At 32.2% G+C, this 20,278-nt stretch overlaps 4 protein-coding genes across 6 annotated transcripts; 2 read left to right on the top strand and 2 right to left on the bottom strand.

Moving 5' to 3' along the window:
• Positions 1–1,613: 1,613 nt before the first annotated feature.
• Positions 1,614–9,665, top strand: LOC123196160 (cysteine synthase, chloroplastic/chromoplastic-like). 2 transcript variants are annotated; one of them, XM_044610059.1, is made up of 10 exons: positions 1,614–1,952; positions 2,910–3,019; positions 3,561–3,618; positions 4,040–4,303; positions 4,562–4,699; positions 7,485–7,536; positions 7,653–7,732; positions 8,381–8,440; positions 8,969–9,049; positions 9,329–9,665. In XM_044610059.1, the coding sequence occupies exons 1-10, from the start codon at positions 1,809–1,811 to the stop codon at positions 9,419–9,421; spliced, it is 1,080 nt and encodes a 359-aa protein (XP_044465994.1). In that variant the 5' UTR covers positions 1,614–1,808; the 3' UTR covers positions 9,422–9,665. The 2 variants fall into 2 exon arrangements, with proteins under 2 accessions (XP_044465994.1, XP_044465995.1); XM_044610060.1 differs by lacking the exon at positions 1,614–1,952 and adding an exon at positions 2,640–2,794.
• Positions 9,666–11,960: 2,295 nt separating this feature from the next.
• On the top strand, positions 11,961–13,831 carry LOC123196158. Of its 2 annotated transcripts, none has more exons than XR_006497620.1 (2): positions 11,961–12,097; positions 13,396–13,831. XR_006497620.1 is itself a non-coding variant. In XM_044610058.1 (2 exons), exon 2 carries the CDS (start codon positions 13,445–13,447, stop codon positions 13,625–13,627), a length of 183 nt encoding a protein of 60 aa, XP_044465993.1. In that variant the 5' UTR covers positions 12,445–12,585; positions 13,396–13,444; the 3' UTR covers positions 13,628–13,831. The 2 variants fall into 2 exon arrangements, 1 of the variants encoding a protein (XP_044465993.1); XM_044610058.1 differs by lacking the exon at positions 11,961–12,097 and adding an exon at positions 12,445–12,585.
• A 420-nt stretch (positions 13,832–14,251) lies between these two features.
• On the bottom strand, positions 14,252–15,568 carry LOC123195684 (pumilio homolog 12-like). The gene has a single exon (XM_044609498.1). It carries the CDS (start codon positions 15,566–15,568, stop codon positions 14,252–14,254), a length of 1,317 nt encoding a protein of 438 aa, XP_044465433.1.
• A 1,820-nt stretch (positions 15,569–17,388) lies between these two features.
• On the bottom strand, positions 17,389–20,075 carry LOC123196157 (trafficking protein particle complex subunit 2-like). The gene is made up of 6 exons (XM_044610057.1): positions 19,951–20,075; positions 19,311–19,410; positions 18,585–18,670; positions 18,408–18,469; positions 17,932–18,017; positions 17,389–17,721 (listed from the first exon to the last, which is right to left on the bottom strand). The coding sequence occupies exons 2-6, from the start codon at positions 19,389–19,391 to the stop codon at positions 17,629–17,631; spliced, it is 408 nt and encodes a 135-aa protein (XP_044465992.1). The 5' UTR covers positions 19,392–19,410; positions 19,951–20,075; the 3' UTR covers positions 17,389–17,628.
• Positions 20,076–20,278: the final 203 nt, after the last annotated feature.

The following is a 20,278-nucleotide window of genomic DNA, read 5'->3' as shown; positions in this document are numbered from 1 at the left end:
CAAACACAATAATTATTTATACCTACCAAATTTTATCAAACATAATAATCATTTATACCCAGTAATGTTCTAAGTAATTTATCTTCAAGGTAGTCTTTTTATTTTGATAATAAAATATTACTCAAACTAAATATCTCCTTAAAGTATCCTTAATTTATCACATAATTAAGGACAAACAATTTTGTCCCAAATTTATTATACAATCAAAGAGGAAATTTTTTTTTGTAATTTATTGCATAATCAAGGACAAAAAAATTTGTCTCCAATTTAATATACAATTTTGCCCTATATTCACTACAGTATTAAGGACGAAAATTTTTATCCTTTATTCACTACACAATTAAAGGTGAAAAAAATTGTTCCTAATTCATTAAACGATTGAGGATAAAAAAATTTGCCTTTAATTCACTATACAATTAATGATGAAAAATTGTCCTTAAATATGCTTTTTTTGTGACGAAATATAGTTATTTGGGATGAAATCTAATTTATTTATGAATAAATATTTTATCCCAAAATATGTATTATTTTATGACAAAACACTATTTTGTCCATAATAACCAATTGCTAACGTGCCTTTTTTGATGATTTGATCTTTCATGCCTATTGACTTTTTAAGGCGAAATTTTGACTTTATGGGATGAAAATTTTCGTCTCTAAATTAAATATTTGTTGTAGTGGTAGGCTATGTGTAATTAACACACTCAACACAATTTAGATTATTAGGTTTTTGGTATCAATAAAACTATGTATACTCACTTTGAATATATAAATGGGTGTATTTTTTATATATATCATCATGTGATTGTGTGATTTTGAATTAAAAATAAAATAACAGAACTAAACCTTAGGTGGGAAGTAGTTTTTTGGCCTGTGGACAAATATACCAATTTAAGAGATACAAAATAGTTAAGTATTAAAGTGGTGGGGGCATTTCAAATTTGCTTTCAAACTAAAGGGACATTTGATTTGAATAATATTTTATTACCAAAATAGAGAAATTATCTTGAAGATGATTACTTAAAAAATTACTAGATATAAAAAATTACTATATTTAATAAAATTTGACATGTATAAATAATTATTGTGTTTAGTTAAAAGTAATAAAAGAATACTAATAAATTATTTTATTTAAATGTCTTTAAATATAATTATTTTAAAATATTTTTATATTATGTATTATATTAATTAAAAATAAATTTATTTTTATCTCAAAAAATTAATAAATAATAATATAATTATAATAAAATCAAGATTACTTTGGTAATTTTTTAATACCTAAAGTGAAAGTGGTAATCAGATTATCAACTATATTACCTGTCACATCAGTATTGATAATATAATATTACTATAATATTTTATTAATGATAAATCAAATAAGATAATAAAAAATAAATTACCAAGATAATCTTTAAATCCTGAAACCAAATGGCCTCTATCAGAAGATGTTAACAGAATTACATAATGGGCGGGTTCTTAACTTTTCCAAAGTTGATTGTGGGATGTTATTTCACTAAACCTTGGATGGGAAACAATCTTTTGGCCTGTGAACAAATTTGCCAATTAAGGGACACCAAATCGTAGATCTTAAAGTAGTGGGGCCACTTCAACATTTGTACGATGAAAATGATGATATCACGGTGCTGTAAACGCCTAACCAAGTAAACTAACTTGAGCTCATCTTTAGACCAGCCGCAAAGTCCAAAAATGGCTGCTTCATCGTTTCTGCTCTCGAATCACCTTTTGACCAACAGAATTCCATCGACAGAGCCCTGAAATTCGGGCAATTCGGTCCCCCAGGAGGAGTAATGAGGTTGAAGAAGGAGAATTATGGGAGGGTTGGTTACCGAAGCTTTGGATGCGGAGGTTCTAGCTCTGTTGTTTGCAAGGCGGTGTCTGTGCAGCCGAAGACAGAGATTGAAGGGCTCAACATTGCTGAGGATGTTACTCAGGTGAGTAAAGTTTTGATTTTTTTTTTTTTGGAATCGGGAAGTGGGTGTGGTTGTTCTTGTTGAAGAGTTTCGAGTTTTTTTTTTTTTGGATATGATTGTTGGAGTTCGAATAACTTTGATTATTAATCTCAGAGTTCTTAGGAAAATTGTGAATTGGGGTGTTTTGTTATTTTTGAAAAGTTTGGAGTTTTGGTGACTGGTGGGCATTTTAATGTTGATGAGATTGTTTGGTTACGTGTTTCAAGGTGGGAACTGGAATTTGATTTATAGAGTTAGTGAGAAAATTATAGATTGGGCTGTTTTGTTTTGTAAAATATATGATTTAGGAGAAAATCTTTGAGGATGTTTCTTTGATGACAAAGTTGAATGATGTTTAGGTTGTTTCATGGGAAATTAAGTTTTTCAGTTTAAGCATAGAGAAATTTTGACTTTCTTGGTTTATAGAAGGGTTGTTTGTATTTGTAAGAATGTGGTTTCGGTGAGTAAATTGATTAATGTTTTAATTATCGGTCTGGGCCTTTACCTAGCAGTCAAACTGAGAAAACAATGTCGTTTAAATATATAAATATTTATAATATATCACAAATGAAACTTGTGGGCTGATGGTGCTGCCCATGCCCAACAAATTCTGGGACTTAGTTTAAGTCCAAGCATTTGCAAAATATTTTGGTTGAACCGCGGTTACCAGCTGGTCTGGTCTGGTTTTCATTATCATGGAATTGAGTTTATTTTTGACAACGTGAAGGGATTCTAGAGGTGGTTGCTTATGTTAATGGGAAATGGGTTTCTAATAATTTTGTGCCATGCTATTGTAAGTTTTGATCCACTGTACTGATGCTTAGGTATACGTAACTTTCAAAGTCATTTATTTGTTTTTTTCATACCATGGATCAATGAGTTTCTGATATAGTATGCCTTTGATCACTGATCTGTTGTATTGATTGTTTTGTGTCATAGCTTATTGGGAAGACACCAATGGTGTACCTTAATAAAATTGTAAAGGGTTGTGTTGCAAACATTGCAGCCAAGCTTGAAATCATGGAACCGTGTTGTAGTGTCAAGGACAGGTGAGGAAGGTAAAATTGTTGTGGGTAGTTAAAACTTTCATTATCATCTTGTGGTTTTTACACATTGGTCGCTAGATTAGTGATTGGACTAATAATTCAATGTTTCACAAATATCATATTAATGGGAAAATTTGGCTTTTGGTTCTTTTGGATGACATTGAACCTTCAGATTATTGTCATGCATATCCCAAAGTGAGTTGTTGCCTAAAATTCATGCCTTTGGTGGTTTGTGTCTTAACTGTGAGTCCTAAAAACAGTGTTAGTCTGATATCATTTCTTTTTGAGTCCTAAAGCTATTTAGTATTTTAACAACCCAAAAATTTCACCTTCTTCTAGTAGATGGAAAAGAACTTTCCTAGTTCTAGAAAATCTCCTTATAATTGAACTAAATAGCTAAACATTATTTCAAGTAAGCATTTAGAATTAACAAGCTTGTTTGGCCACTCCAAATGCCATTCCAAGTGGGCAGTTGGAATCTCTTACATTTACACTAAACAATTACAATTTGTATCCTCTAAATGTCTTCTATTTTTGAATTCAGGATAGGTTATAGTATGATAAATGATGCTGAGCAAAGAGGAGTTATCACGCCAGGAAAGGTACGAGATTGTAGCTACAACTCTTCTAGCTGCATGAATATGTTTTAAGAACTGCATATTGTCATTTTTTGTTTCTGCTTCCTGGCAATTGGCTAAAATAATAACCTTTTCTGGCATTAGTTAGACCTTCTCTTAATTGGCCACTTCCACTAAAATTACACTTAAAAGTTCATTTAACCACTACTATTGAAGTAAATTTTTATTTAAGAACATTTCAACCAATGTAGTTACTAATGGTTCTGTGACCTAGAAGCACATTGGTTATGTTTCTGTTTTTGATCATGTATACATATATTCATTAAGGAGCGCTTGAGACGGATGGCAAAAGAATATGTGTTTAGTTTGTGCCTTGCTTTTGATTATTTCAACATTGGATGTGTTCTTTCATATTTATGCTTTTTATTTATTTATTTTTGTCCAGAGCATTCTTGTTGAACCCACCAGTGGAAACACTGGCATTGGCCTTGCTTTCATAGCTGCTTCAAGAGGATATAGGCTCATTCTGACTATGCCAGCTTCAATGAGCATGGAAAGAAGGGTTCTTCTAAAGGCATTTGGAGCTGAGGTTGTATTAACAGATCCAGCAAAGGGCATGAAGGGGGCAGTTCAGAAAGCTGAAGAAATTTTGAACAGCACAGCCAATGCTTACATGCTTCAACAATTTGACAATCCCGCAAATCCTAAGGTTTGTGTTCATCTGTTCATGGCTCCCTACTGTATGTTGTTGGCTTATAGTTTAACTTAGGAGATAGTTCTATGTTTGTAAATTTTGTTTCTGTTGCTATAAAATGCTTACATGCTTCAACAATTCTTTGTTTATTTCTCTTTTAGATGTTCATAATAATTTTTTTCTCATAAGATCTTCTGCTAGGTTATAAAACTATGGCATTAGGTGTACTGACATTTACCAGTTCTGGATTTGAACTTGTACATCTATATTCAGATACACTATGAGACAACTGGTCCCGAAATTTGGGAGGATACTAGAGGCAAAGTGGATATGTTTGTTGCAGGGATTGGAACTGGCGGAACTATATCTGGTGTTGGTCGATATCTTAAAGAGAAAAATCCTAAGATAAAGGTAATCTTTTTGCATCATCTGTTTTTAAATCATGTATGGGAATATGCTGACAACAGTTGCTAACTCACTTGCTATAATACTTATTACTCATTTTCACTTGTAGTGAATTGATGTCATACATTGAGTGTTCTTTTAATAAGCGTTCTAAAGAGTGAATTAACAATTTTTGCTAGCAATTCTCATCATGTATGACGTTTATCCCTCCATGCACAAGTCCTTTTTGTGATCTGCCAATCTGAAAGAGGTCCTTTAGTATTGGTAGCATGGGGGAAAAACGAATATCAAGTGACAAGACTTATCCCAATCCGCTAATCTTTTAACATCCTAATACTCTTATAGGACTTAGAAGGGTTGAGACGCATCCTGTTAAACTTTTCTTTAAAAAATATTCTACAACACATATTTAACACTTATTACAATATCCTGTATAGGCTTCCAGCTTTACCATATTTACACACCAAAAATAACATTTTGATTTCATTTCAAAAAATCTTAAGAATAAGTTTCTAATTAGGCCTCTGACCTTTCATCATTTACATAAAGTTTCTTAAAAAGAAAATCCATATAGACATATGCAAAATGAAACACCTACTAGGGATGCTACTTCGTCGTAAAACTTTGAGTAGAACACTATTTGACATGGTCTTAAAGGGGAAAATTTTATAAAGGTGAGCTGAACAGGTTCAATGAGTGGACAAATTTACAAATCCTTTTGAAAGTATTGAATACATGTCAATATAGAATTAATGTAATATTCCATAACATATTAATTATGCAAAGATGTTAAATTCTAAAGAAAGATTGAAGGCATTCAGATTGTAAGCTATACTCAACCAGCAAAAGTTAATTATGTTTAAAACCACAAACCCCGTCATATTAATGTGAATGTGCTCTAAAAAAATTCTCTTATTCAAGTTCAAACATTTAACAAGAAAAAAAAAAAAAACAAATTAGAAGCATTAACGCCCCTTTCTCAATTGTGCTGGACAAGAAACTTTCGCATCCATCATATTGCACTACTTGAGTAAAATTCAACAATACTAACCTTATCTTATATATATTTCTCATTCATTCATAAAAATTTCACATTTAAATCAGTAGTCGTTGTGATATGTAATAAATCAATTGATATAGTCTCTATGAATACCAAAATTTTGAAAAAATTAATGAGACCGGTGTCACATGGCTACAAATATACGTAGGAAATATCATATTAAGCAAAAGATTTGATGTTCATAAACTTATAATTTATTTATTTTTATTTTTTATATATATATTTTTAAACATCTCACCAAACAATTACTTGAACTATCCACCACTTCTAATATTCTCAAGAGAAATCTGTCATACCTAGTGGGCATCCCCACTAAGGCAAAGTAAGGGAGAATTGTCATACTTGACATCCTATAGTCTCACTTGGATAGAACACTTAAATTTATCATACCTAACATAAAATACCTCGTAGGTAGAATACTTAAATTTGTCATACCTGATATGAGATATTTTACAAGTAGAACACCTAAATCTGTCATACTTGACATACAATATTATTCAGACAGAGCACTAATCACATGATAGACATTAGCGAATAATATCTGAATGATCGCATCTCTTAATGCCATATTCATAATACAATAACTCAATATCATCATTTTGGAAAATGATCATCAAGCAACTACCATAGCTACACCATACTAAATTAATTACATGTAACTTTACAATCACCTACAACACCAAACTAGACAATAATCGGCACTATACTCGTACCTATCACTGAATTTAGATTTCTTTTAGCTTTACAGTTACACACCACGTCAATTAAATTTATATTAAGCAATTTCAATCATACACAGAATTAAATTGAACAATCTCCAACTTTACTGCAACACAGAACATCAATTAAATTAATTTCCACAGCTTTCAATTAGTTATCAAACTGAATTAAACAATTGCAATTCATAGCTACATACAACATAAATTTAATTAAACATTCCGAATTAACTATAATACACATTATTGAAAGTGATTTTTACTTTACAGCTACTCACAATTAAAATCTAGAACATGCATAAAAAAACTATTGATTTTCTTTGTGAGGGATTTCCACCAAAAATCTATATTATCATTTTCAAAGATTCAAAATAAATACTATAAAATTTGCATAAATAAACTATAGGTAAAAATTTTGTTCCCACTCACTGATTTGAGTAGACCCAAAGTTGGTGTTGGAATCCTATACTAATCTTCCTCCTTTCTCACTTAATCAAACCAATTTGAAGCAACATAGTTAGAATTTTGTTGACTTAAATAATATGAGAATTTTAGCACAATCTTTGTTAACCGTTCTGTTTTGTCAGTAACAGTTCGTCTTCACCAATCTTTGTCCAACAAAATAATATGAGTCACATTATGTAATCACCAACCACCACAAATTGGTTTATATTCATGTTTCTTTTTCAATTTAAATGCTGAATAAATTTTGTGATGTTAATTTAAATTTTATTCATATAGATGTAGCTTTGTAAATTATTATTGAAAGAAGTGGAAAAAGTATGCAGTTGTTATTGTTTTTTTTAAATACATGTATTTTTTATTAAAAAAGTTGGTATTTATTTAAAAAAAAACCCTATATTTTTAATATTTATACGTTTCCCTACGTTTCCGTTTCTTATATTTTTAAGAAAATGCGTTTCAACATTTCCGTGTTACCGAGGTCATGACTAATGAGCAAATGTTTCTTATTGCTAATTGTGTCACAACACTTATTGATTTTGTTATCCATCAGGTTATTGGTATAGAGCCTGTAGAAAGCCATGTACTTTCAGGTGGAAAGCCTGGTAAGATGAGAATTCAGTTTCCCTAGTCAGAAGCCATTTTTGCTTGACTTTTCTATGAAGCTCTTGTAATATGTAATAGTCTGTGTGGCATGTAACTTCTGCCAGTAAAAATGCAGGTCCTCACAAGATTCAAGGGATCGGAGCAGGTTTTGTACCTGGGATTTTGGATGAGGGTGTGATTGATGAAATCATACAGGTTCAAATCATTTTTTCCCTCTCTATATTCTGTTTATTTTTTTTTTTTAACCAGATATTTGGAATCTTATTTTATTTCTGACCTTCCTGGTCCTCTTGACAATCTCATGTGGCTTGGTTATAGCAACTCAGAATTTTTCAGAGCATCTATGTGCAATTATCACAGTGAATCCTTGTGGACTTTTGTTAGTAAAAGTAGTTTTATTAGATTCAGATTTTGACTACAGGATTTGTATTTTGCTGGTCGAAAGCTGGGTGTAGTGAGGGGTTTGGTTGGAATACATTTTGTGATGTCTTAGGCAAATATTGTTTCTGATCCTAGAAATGCCCTGAGTTCACCTGTTTTGTGAATCTTGTTTGATGCTGGAAACTACCCCGTGATTCTTTTGCACCCTTAAAACTTATCTATTTTGTTGCAAGAGTTAGATCTTTAGGCTTTACTTTCAAAATAGGTTGGAATTTTCTCAAGATGTATACAACCAACTTCAATATTGTTTGACATATTGAACCTGTGGCAACATAAGTGATTCTTATTCTAATTTCTCTTTGTGCCATCCTTGTTGTTTTTTGTTGTATGCTTAAGTTTCATGTACAGCTGTTAAATGTAACATTTATGATATCTTACTTCTCGTTCATTGTGTATTTGCAGATATCCAGCGATGAAGCTGTTGAAACTGCAAAGCAAGTGGCACTCCAGGAAGGCTTGTTGGTTAGTGCTTATCATTAGTTTACTTTCAAACCTTTATTTCTTGAAATCAAAGAAAATTGAATCTGGATCATAGAGTAGTTCCCAGATGGACAAAATTAAGAGAAATATGTTTGTTTCTTTGATTATGGGTTTGTCAAATGATACTCCTTCACACCCATAAGGGGTTAGTCAAGCAGTCAGTCTTGTGGTTTGTGTATGGAAGGTCTTGGATTCAAGTTTTTCATAGGCACCCACTCAGCCAAGGATCATTGTTTCTTACTTCCGAAAGATTGTATGGTTTGACGAGCGTTGAACCATGCCAGAAGTTTGTGTCCATAATTTGGCAGCTAGGCTTTTGAAGGGTGATAAACATCAATACTCAAATCAATACCTAGAAAGATAAATAAACATTATTGTTTGTTTTGATTGATTTTTTCTAACTAGGCGGGGTTACGATTGTAAACATACTGTGAACCACGTGCTCCGTCTGCTTCGATTGAAAATAAATAATAATGATTCGTTCTGAGTCAACTGTGTACTAAATATCAGGTTGGCATATCTTCTGGTGCGGCTGCAGCTGCTGCAATGAAGGTTGGAAAGAGACCTGAAAATGCTGGGAAGCTCATTGCAGTAAGTCATTTTTGTAAAATCTATCTTCTAATGATTTCCCTGCCTGCTTTCTTATCTATCTTACGAGTCCTAACATCGTTCTGGTGTCAAAATTTATCTTTATTTCTACTTTCTCGTATTCCCAGATACGAAAATCATAATTCATTATCCATGAATGCTGAGAAAAAAAAACTTTGTATAGCAGTGAAGATTTTAATCAAAATATGAAATTGTATTCTATTTTTTTCAAGTAATTAGATCTTGCATCAATAAGAAACTAAGTCGGTTGCTCGATTTCAGGTTGTGTTTCCTAGCTTTGGAGAACGATATCTCTCAACTGTGCTTTTCCAGTCAATCCGAGAAGAATGCGAGAAAATGCAGCCTGAAGCATAAAATTTGTCTATCTTGTTATATCATGTTGAGGATTTTTTATTCAAAACTCCATTCACGACTGGCTTTGCCTTGTCTAATAAGGAAAAATCCTGTAACTGTAATCCTGCTTTACGGAGTCTGTGGTTGCATTATTGAGAATGAATAGTGTCGTAGCCTTTGGCCAAGTACACTCAATCATTTTCAGAAAACATTTGATTGAGTTTGAAACTATTCATCAAAACCCACCTTTTTCAGTTTTCAGAAATCATCTATAAACAGTTAATTTTCTAGCAAATAGCTTTCCTTCCCAGATTACCCCTCTTGTAGAAGGGTTTAAACATGTTAGTAAGGTGGATTCCAACTGAACTAAACCTCAAAAAGGGTTAATTAACTCATTTCAAATCTAGAATGGTAAGTTTAAGTTTGGCTTAAATCCTTGAAACAGTGTGCTAAGCCAATTTGAATGGTGAACAATAACACTAGAGAAAACTATAGTTGATGGAGAAAGTGAAAAAAAGAATCATTGGAGAAAGAAGAATCATAAGAGAAGAACCACTAAAAGAGGAGCTTTGGTAAAGAATTGTCGGTGAGCCTTCAAACTCGAGTACAGCTAAGGCTTTAGCTTATTGAAATCCGATATGGATTTGACTCAAGTAGGTTTAATTTGAATTCACCCTTATGCATTGGTGTAAGTTCATTGCTCAAGTTTGCGATTTAAATTTATAGATTGAGTTTACGATTTATTGATCAAATAATGTTATTTTACTCAATAATGGGTAAAATGATGTCATTTGACAATTATTTTATGTGACTCAAATGAAGTTGTGAACCAAATTCAAATTAAATCATATCATCTACCTGACTTTTGAACAAATCAAACCAAATTCTTTTTAACTTAAGTTTGATTCAGTTTCAAAAATAAATCAATTCTCCTGACTCGAATTTGATCTAAACAAATTCAAATCAAATTGAGCTAATTTTTTAGGCTGAATTAACTCTATTCAAGTTTGACCCTAGATTAGCATATGATATGATGGAATTCGTAACCTCTTTATTTATATGGATTACAAGTCATAACATGCACGGTCTACAACCTAATCAATGGATAGGGCCTCCACTCCCCGGTGGGCCTAGGTAGTGTTTCTTGTAAATGTTATCAAAAGATCTATTATAAATTATACGCTTATTTTTCAGTATACTTATTTCTGTGAGGTTGAAACTATTTATTATCAGGTCAAAACACTTGTTACCACCTAAGGTTTGGTGCAAACCCAACTCACACCCTCTAACTTTTAAAAACCCAAAATCTCACTTATAAGCAAAAATTTATTAAAATTCTCAATTAAATTTTTATCACATTTTCCTTTCTCAATTTGAAAATCTAACAATTTTCCCTACCTAAATTTTGAAAAATAGTCATTTCCCCTCTAAAGTTTCCATTTTTTTCAATTCCTTTGGCCATTAGAGTTGGTCTTCCCACCTATCTTCCATTAGTAGCCAAATAAGAAGGAAGGTCGACAAATTCATAGATCTTGTTAGCGACCCATCATCATCCACATATCTCGACGACCAAATCGAATAAGGAGAGTCGTGCAACGATCTTCCATTAATCTCATCATCCCATTGCACAACAAAATGTCTCCCAAGAGTTGTCTGAGTCCCGAGTGCCTCTCGTCATTATCCGAGCATGACAAAGTGAAACGTTGATGGAAGCGAGTGCGACAAAGCTTTGTCATTTTCATCAATGCTTCCTCTTCTTCAAGTGAAAACCTAGGGGAACAGACTAAACGGTAGTTGATCTTCCCATCTAGGGGAATGCTTCATCATCTTCTAATCTTCGACGATGAGAATGGTGGTTGTCGAAGAAAAGGATGAAAACCCTAGGGTAAAAACTGTCACTTTTCAAACTTTGAAAAATTTAGATGGGGAAATTTATTAAATTTGTAAACTTATGGGGGAAATGTGATAAATTTTTAATTTTTTAAATATTTTAAACTAAATGACATTTTTATTCTTAACTATAACAATTAATTTTAACAGAATAGTAGATATTTAAGTTTTTAAAAGTTAATGGGTATAAGTTTAGAATTTTACCAAATCTAGGGTAAGAATAAGTCTTTTGGCCTTGATTACCATATCTATTTGATGCTAATTAGGAATTTCAGTAGTATCACGTGACCTCCATTGAGTATACTTTGGCCAGGTACCTAGTGGTGACCAAATAATTGTCAATGGTATCCTTATGTTAAGTTTATGTCATAGATGGTGTATTTTCATCGCTATATTTTGTAAGATGATAAGAAAATGTATTTAATTCGTCGAATTAGACTTGAAATTGATTGATGAATTTTTTTCTTCAATGATTTTTCATCTACTTTTAACAATCCCTTTCATTCTCTAATGTTATTATTCACCATCTTAATTATGTTGGAGTTAGAGTTAATTATTTTAAATTCAAATATAATTTTAACTAATTTTTATTTAAATTTGACTTAAATCAAATCTAATTTAATAGCCAAAAAGACAGAGGGTTGATATTTTCACAGAAAAGCCGAATTAGCTTAACCAGACTTGGCCCAATCCAGCCCATATTCAAAGTTGAAACCCAAGTATTCAATTTCTCTTTCTCTGTACTTCCGGTTCCGGGTTTTGAGAGTTCTAAGAAACTTATTCTCTTCTTCGCTTCCACAGCACGAGGTTCTTTTCTACTCTCTTTTATTGATTTTAATTTATAATACCTTGTATGTATGTGTTTGCATATTTTTGGTTCATTATTTTTGTTTTTATTCAGTTTTATAGTTAATTATTTCAATTTTTTTTCTTTTCTTGGGTTCCGTTTTTCACTGTTATTTCATCTTTTCTAGATACCGTTTTGGGATGTTTTTTGGTTTTGGTTAAGACTTCATAAGGGATTTAAAGGTTCCATTTTTGTATATATGTACTTTTATATATTATGGGTTAGAATAAATTATGATGTGTGTCTTATTATGTAATCCAAAAGATTTACTTGTTAGATTCTTGTGTTGGAATTGGCTACCACTCCATCTATAAGTGGTTATTTTGATGCATACATGTTTTGCTGCCCAGTCAATCCACGGAGGCCCCGCTCCTTGTGGGTGGGCGGGGGTGCAAGTGGCAGCACCACGGAGCCTGTAAATGGTTTGAGAATAGGAATCCTAATAGAGGTTCTCTTACTAATAAGAATGAGTTTGTCTTAGGGATAAAAATCTAGGTTATAAACACGTTATTCTCTTGTATATTAATTCCACATGCCGCTAATTTGGTCATCTTGAACTTACTTGCTGAATCTCCATTTATATGCAGTATATATCTTTGTTATAGAAAAAGGATGAATTTAATGGACTAAAACATTAGCTTTTTGAGATAGTTTCTAGTAACAGTTGCGGGAAAGGAATTTTCTGTGCACACCCTTGTTGAGGAGTAGATTTTTTTGCAGTACAATTTAAGATTGAAAGTTAGAAAGTGGAAACTGTTTCATTTTTTTCACTTTGGAGTCAATCTGCAGTCATGAGGAAGGATATGATTGTAATGTTAGAGATATTGTTCTAGGTATAGGCAATAATAAGCAGCAGATAGTTATATAAGCTTGCATCAAGCATTGCTGTTGGAGGAGAGCTTTTTCATGATTTTTTTTTTTCTGGTAACTGTTTGAAGAAAACAGTTTTTATGGCTGTACTTGAGAGACATTCAAAATGCTTGAGAAACACTATAGAGTAACAGATTTTATGGCTGACATTGTTCAGTACATTCTTTGCTGTTTTTCTTATTGAATGATGGCAGATATTTATGCCTTTATCATTGATGCTATGAATAAGGGGAAGCATTCAAACTGGTTGATCTGTCGATGATTTCGAATTTTATTCACCATTAATTAATATGTTTCCGACTGATGCTGTAGCTGGAAATCATGATTTTTTTGTTTTGTTTTGCATATGTTGAAGAGAAACATTTCTCTGACTCATTCTTATTTGCAGAACTATTGGTGGTGTTATAATCGTTTTGCAGTGAAGTATTTATTTTGGTATGGCTGGGTTTTTGGGATACAGCAGCCTTGCGCCTAAGACCAAGAATGTGCTTGTTGCTGGAGGCTTGACTGCTTTTGTATTTGGGGTGTATTTCTACACCATGAGAGCTGTTGGAGGTACAGATGAACTTCAGACTGCCATCGATAAGTTTGAAGCGCAGAAAAACAAGCAAGAGGCTTGAATTAGTCAAGCCATCAGAGGCTTTTTCTTATTCCCTTGCTTGAAAATGTAATAAGTTGATCATGTTGAAGATAAGCCACTAAGGGGCTCATACCCCCACTCTACATATTAGTTTCCTGTAAAATTTTCACATTTTTTCTCCAATTCTGAACTTTGGGAATCTTATGACCTATAAATAACTTTAGCTTGGAAAATTCATAATTTCGAAGGATTTGTTCATCTATATTAGGGCTACATTCAATATGAGTTGCTCGATATCGAATTCGAGTAAAGGGTTGGACTTGTTTTCATATAACTAATCAAGTTTGAGCAATTCGAGTTCGAGCCCTCAGTATGTCGATCTCGAGTCAAACTCATATTGACTCTATTAGATTCAAGAAGATCTCGAATTGATTTTTGATTTTTGTTCAAGTTTGATCTGCATTGAATCCAATCCGAATCTATATAAATAAAGTTCTATATGTAGACACCTATGAGATTTAATTATGATCAACCTGCATCATCATCTCCTTTGACAATAAACAAAGAAATTGATATTAATTACATCCAAATTCTATATACCACATTAATTTTCAGAATTAAAATTCATATGAAAATACATAAAATTGCCTTCTCTGCATTCAGACTAGCTACAAATCAACTTATAAACATGTCTTCCATGTCCAAACTGGAGGAGCTCAGTGAGATTTTCTCTAAGTTTCATCACAAGTCTGTCATGGAGGCCTCTATCGACTCTCCTTGTTTCTCTCAATGCTGTTTGCATCACGTAGTTTCCGCAACTGTGATTAGCAACTTCCACAGTTCGGTTGCTTCCGAGAAACTCTTCAACTGCATAATACATAAACTCCTGAAACTTGAGGCATTTTTCCACCACATGACTCCCCCCTTTCATCATCGAAAGATTGATCACATGGCCTCGCAGCATCAGGCAAATTTTCTCAATCAATGCTGGATCCTCAAGGTCTAGAACATGCTTTAGAACATAGTTACCGAACGGATTCTTCGCCAGGCACACTGCATTCATTGAAATCAACTGAAGAATTTGTTTTCTGCGTGAACCTTTCATCTCATCGATGAAATTGTTCATCGAGATACATCCTTGTTCATGATTCGCCAAGGAGAGACAGTGTTCTAAAGCTGCTTGGTATACAAAATCATTATTCCGGATATAACAGTTGTCTAGACTCAGCAAAATTATGGAGGATCCGGTTCTATTAACCATCAGATACCCGAAAAATCTTCCCAGAGTGGACATAATTTGCGCCAGGAAGTTCGTTTTGGATCTACCGAGCACTCGGATCAGTTTCTTGATACAGGATGAGCCGTTTATATCAATGGATGCATTGAGAAATAAGTCAACTTCCGAAACAATCTTGAAGGTAATCGCTCGGAGGTGGTCTTCGTCACAGGATTCAATCAATTTTCCGAATACAAAACGTCCATGTTTGCTAGTCATCAATTCCAGGGTAAATTCCAGGGCCATCTCAAACACCCTGGAAACAATCCTGGAGTACACTGGAAAAGATAAACCTTCCTGGAGAAACTTCGAGCCCTCTTCATCTTTAGCCATCAGAAGAATTTCATGAACTCCCATATCTAGAACCTTATTACTCCGCAAGGAAGATGTCAGGATCAACGGTGGTTCGGAGAAAGAACAGCTTGTAGATGGGAAGTTATTGATTGAAGAGGAAGAAGAAGAAGAAGAAGTACCCCCAGGTTTGAAATTGTAGCCATATCCGCCATTGCAGAAACTATCAACAGCCCAGATGCTTTCCGAATACGGACCTCGAGCTGGAATTGAGATACGTTTAGCTAAAGGAAAACCTGAAGGTCTCTGAACTGAATTATTATCCACCTGAAGGTTTGCAAAATCTTGACAGAGTCTATCAGCACTTGAGTTCGAAGATTCAGAATCAGAATCAGAAGAAGTTGAGGGGTTCATAATGAGAATTACAGAGATTTGCTGTGAGAAAGGTTTTTTTTTTTTTTTGCTGGAAATATATAACAATTAGAGGAGTCCGAATTGAGAGGAGAAATCATTCTTAAAAGATGAAACTTTGATCTTTTTCTAATATAATCTTAAGTTCTGTTAGGATTAGGAAAACTAGTCCTAAGAGGCTTTTGATGTCGATAACAACTGGGATTGGATTTATTATGATTAAGTTGTTCAGCAATAATGCCGTTGGTGGGGGTAGTTTGTCAGTTGTTCAAGTTTTAGGGGGTGCAATGTAGAAATCCTTCACAACTTTGTAACCCCACCCAAATACTTGGTTACGGATAGCACATGTGCACCATAAACTCTAAATCTTAAGTCCTAATTAAGGGATTTAAAATTATTCAATCATCGAACCAAGCTGATTTTTAAATTAATGACTAAACAAATAATTTAGAAAAACAAAAAGTAATTTATTTAGAAAATTGATTCAATGATATAACATAATCAATTTTTTAATTCAATTACTAGTTTGTTTGTTTTTTTAAAGCTAATGAATTAAAATGAACCGATTAAAAAAATGAATAAAAAGTAGTCAAATATCAAATATTTGATAAAATTAAACAAGAAAAATAACTAAATACCCTCTAAAATTCGATTAAAAACTAATTAACTGAAAATTCGTTTAAATTAATTTGTATTTTTGGTTCAATTTAAAACTAGTTAATTACTAAACTAGTTTAGTTTTGATTTATGATTTTAAAAAATTTGATTAAGTTAAAATTAATATCAAATTAGTTTAGTTAATAGGTTTTAAATACCTAATACAAACAAGAACCAACATGTATAAACAAATTAAAATGTTATCGTTTAATTAGAAATCAAATTATTTACTTATCTTAAATTTAAAAACACTTAACCGCATAATGAGATGTTAATTTATATACACATGCAATGAAACTATATATACAAACTTTTGATATACAATTTAGATACAGAAATAATATAATTGGATAATTTAAATTTAAAAAAAAAGTAATACCTAATTATATGATGACATATCATTTGTGTATCTAAATTATATATTAAAAATATGTACACATAATATTATTCATACACATATTAGAATCCAACCATTTGTACATAAAATATTATTGTTAGTTTACTTAAAAATATGATTTTACCTTATTGTTTGTGAATAACGTGCTTATATATTTATAAAAAAGGAATGTTATATATATTTATTTTAAATATATAAATAAATATATATTTAATATGTATCATCATGTAATTAGATACTATTTTATTTTTAATTTAAATTTATCAATTATTTAATAATACATATTAATTATTTAATTTGGTAAGGAATGTAAACCACAAACTAGAGATCACAATTTCATTTGATAAACTATTGTTTTAATGTTTATTTAATTTGTCATCAATCTGACCATCGGTCGAACCAATTAAGATCCAAATCATAAGAAAATAGACTAGATCACCCCACAATTGAACCAAATATATTGCTGCGGGTTGCGATTCAAATCGTTATTTGAGATATAGAACATTGTTTTTAATAAAATTTTGTAATTACTGAAACTCAAACTCGAACCCTACCTATGTCACAAGACCAAAAAATTTTGCAATCACTAAGGCTTAAACCAATTCCATCTGATAAGGAATATAAACCACAAACTAGAAACCAAAATTTTATTTGACAAATATTTTTCTAATGTTTATTTAATTTGTCACCAATTTGATTGTCGGTCGATCTAGTCAAGATCCAAATCAGTCCTTGCCCGAGCAAATGCCCAGTCTTAGGTATGAAAGCATTGGGGATAAAAAAAATCCTTTTAATATTGGTTGTCTAAATGGAAATCCATTTTTTACAAACAATGTCAAAAAACAGAAGGCAAATGGATGCATCTACATAAGCAAAGCTATAATAGGCAATATTCATTGTCTAAAACTCTTCTGGACTTTGAATCCGGCCACCATTTCCAACCAGAAGGACTCACCATCCAAGAACAAGAAATATTGATTACAAAGACAAAGAGAACATGACTAAAAAATTACAGATACTTTCTCGCAAGTGCACGAACTTTTGTATCAAAATGAGAAGATGTAATGCGGGAACCAGGCAAGTATAATGGATTAAGAAGTATCTGCAAGATTTTAGAAATCACATTAATCAACAAACAGTTGCTTCCGAGATAAAGAAAAGGATCAAAGGCAGATATTCTGTCGAAGTTATTTTTCAAGCACCATAGAAGTAAAACCATTACAGTCTGTAAATAACCAATATGATTCAACATAATGCTAAACCATATAAATGAGAAAATACAAAGGCAGAGCAAGGAAATCAGAAATTATACCTTAATGTAAAGCTCATGAACCTCCTGGAAAAAACTCTTTATTCCATCGTCATTGCGGGAGTCGTGAAGTAGCATCAATCTTGTATGTGTGGAAAGTCAAAGAAAATATCAACTCAAAACAAGTTTGCTAACACCTAAAATACCTTTAAAAAAACAATGTTATGTATACATACTTTTGAGTATATAATTGAGTACATAATTGATGTGTCATCATGTAATTAGTTGTTGTATTTTTAATGTTGATTCATAATTAAAGATGTACAGCAACTGGGACAGAAAAAAGAAAATTAAAGCTATACGTCCATATTTTTAAGTAAAGTTTTTTGACAATTATGTAGTACTCATACATTTTTAACTATTAATCAATTTTGAGTAACTTGATGTTACCACAAACAATCTTTTAAAAGAAAAGTAAGAATTAACATTAGAAATTTCATGTTATCTGTAAAACTTAGTCCAAATATATGAAAGGATATGACCAGCTGTAACATAGACCGAAACCATCAAATCATTAAATCTGTCGACTGCCTTCAAGAACCTGAGAGAAAAGTGAGACACTAGAAATAATGAGATCCAGGTATGAAAAAAGATAAGGTGCTGGAAGACATTTGTGATGGTATTTAGATGGATATTTACAGAGAACTAGAACTCACATGGCACTTGTTGTCCATGCAAGGTCCTGAACAATATCCAGAGCTGCATGTAATATGAACTGGTGCAGCTGTGCAGCGTCTTCTCTCTGCCATGAAGTTACTGGGATAAGGATAAGAGGCTTGGAACAACTCACAAACACAGAAAGAAGGTACTACTAGATATACATAGGAAACAACGTAAAACCTTGTTCTCAGATGACAAGAATCTTGGTACAGAAATTTAGTATAGTACAACTACATTGTGACATAAAAATAATCAATAAAACCATAGTTTTCTCTGAGAAATATAAATTATTACGATATTCTAAAATGTAATCCGGTAAATATTCATATAACATCCAATAACAAGCAAATGTTCAATGGAACCGTAAGGGAAGAATTGAATTGAATTACCCTTGAATTCTAATCAAGAGTTACGAATTTCAAACATCCTCCTGGTGACACCTTCCTAGGATATTACATCCCACCAATTTCCTAACTACCAAAGTTATGGGTCCAATAGTAGTCAACAGTTTCAAACCTGGCATGCGTCTCTCAGTTACCAAAAATTTGAACCAAAAAAAGACAAGGTGCTTTCTTCAGATGTAATCAGCATACCAATTACATGGAACATAAAACTAAATTTTTAAAAGAACAAACTAACCAATACAATTCTCTAATATCTAAACCTATATATCAACAATTTTAAAAATGAGAAACATACAAAAGTAAGGGAGATCTTCTTACTTTAACAGCAGATCCAAGTTCAGCTTCATATATAGGAATCTCATTCCTGCTCACGATAATAAAACAAGCCGTAGTCGCCATCCCCACTTTTTCACAAAACCTATGCTTGATAAAGCCAGATTTCAAATACAATATAAGAACATAATCAAGACCTGTGATGCACAACTGAATAGCCTATCGATCCCAATGAGAACAGTGCAACACACCCTGATGTAACTTGTTTTTGTTTCACCACAAAATAGATTGGCCTACGACGGGGTAATCCATGTTCATCAAAATTCATTTTACATCAGAATAATGACCCTATCAACAAAATGCAACTTTTCCCCATTTCATCACAAGAAATTTGGCTCACAATAAAGTTATTCATGCTCATCAAACTTCCTTTTTACACGCATTTCTCCATCTTAAAGCAAACCCGAAAAACTCCAGATTTAGAAACCATTATTAATTAAAAAATAAAGTAGCAAAAAGTTATCATTATCATAGAAACATTCAAATCATCAAATCCCTAACAAAACAAAGCCAAAAAAGAATCATGAAAAAGCAAGTGAAAGAGAGTAAACTCTAGCCATCAAATGCTAAAATTGATCAAAACCCATCAGAAGAAAGCACTGAATTAATCGAAGCTTGAACTCACCGAACAGAAGGTGAAGAAAATCAGCGAAGCAAATCAAATGTCGTGAGTATGCTGTCGAGGTGTAAATCCGAATCAGCTTAACAGAAAGAAACCGGCATGTTCTTTTGGAAAAGTCCCTTGAACCCCTATGGTTTTGGACACATTATACCCCTGTTAGTTTTTATAATTAATAATATATCCTTAATTCAAAATCATTTAATCAAATGGTGACACATTATCGTTATTATCCAAATTAGTACTCATTATAAGTGTACATAGCTTTATTAATATGAATAATGTTATGCATTCAAAATAATATCGCAAAATTTACATATTTTTTCTACTAAGG

Source organism: Mangifera indica, chromosome 14, assembly GCF_011075055.1.
Source record: "Mangifera indica cultivar Alphonso chromosome 14, CATAS_Mindica_2.1, whole genome shotgun sequence".
In the NCBI taxonomy this organism is placed as follows: Eukaryota; Viridiplantae; Streptophyta; class Magnoliopsida; order Sapindales; family Anacardiaceae; genus Mangifera; species Mangifera indica.
This window is presented reverse-complemented; position numbering and strand designations above follow the sequence as displayed.

Bases quoted from the DNA above. Each gene is read 5' to 3' on its own strand.
- LOC123196160 (XM_044610059.1), top strand. From the start codon at position 1,809: ATGAGGTTGAAGAAGGAGAATTATGGGAGGGTTGGTTACCGAAGCTTT. The intron at 7,537-7,652 runs GTAAGATGAGAA...GTAAAAATGCAG, and splicing joins ACTTTCAGGTGGAAAGCCTG to GTCCTCACAAGATTCAAGGG. The intron at 7,733-8,380 runs GTTCAAATCATT...GTGTATTTGCAG, and splicing joins TGATTGATGAAATCATACAG to ATATCCAGCGATGAAGCTGT.
- LOC123196158 (XM_044610058.1), top strand. From the start codon at position 13,445: ATGGCTGGGTTTTTGGGATACAGCAGCCTTGCGCCTAAGACCAAGAAT.
- LOC123195684 (XM_044609498.1), bottom strand. From the start codon at position 15,568: ATGAACCCCTCAACTTCTTCTGATTCTGATTCTGAATCTTCGAACTCA.
- LOC123196157 (XM_044610057.1), bottom strand. From the start codon at position 19,391: ATGGCGACTACGGCTTGTTTTATTATCGTGAGCAGGAATGAGATTCCT. The intron at 18,671-19,310 runs GTAAGAAGATCT...ACTTCATGGCAG, and splicing joins AACTTGGATCTGCTGTTAAA to AGAGAAGACGCTGCACAGCT. The intron at 17,722-17,931 runs GTATAATTTCTG...AAAATCTTGCAG, and splicing joins TTCATGAGCTTTACATTAAG to ATACTTCTTAATCCATTATA.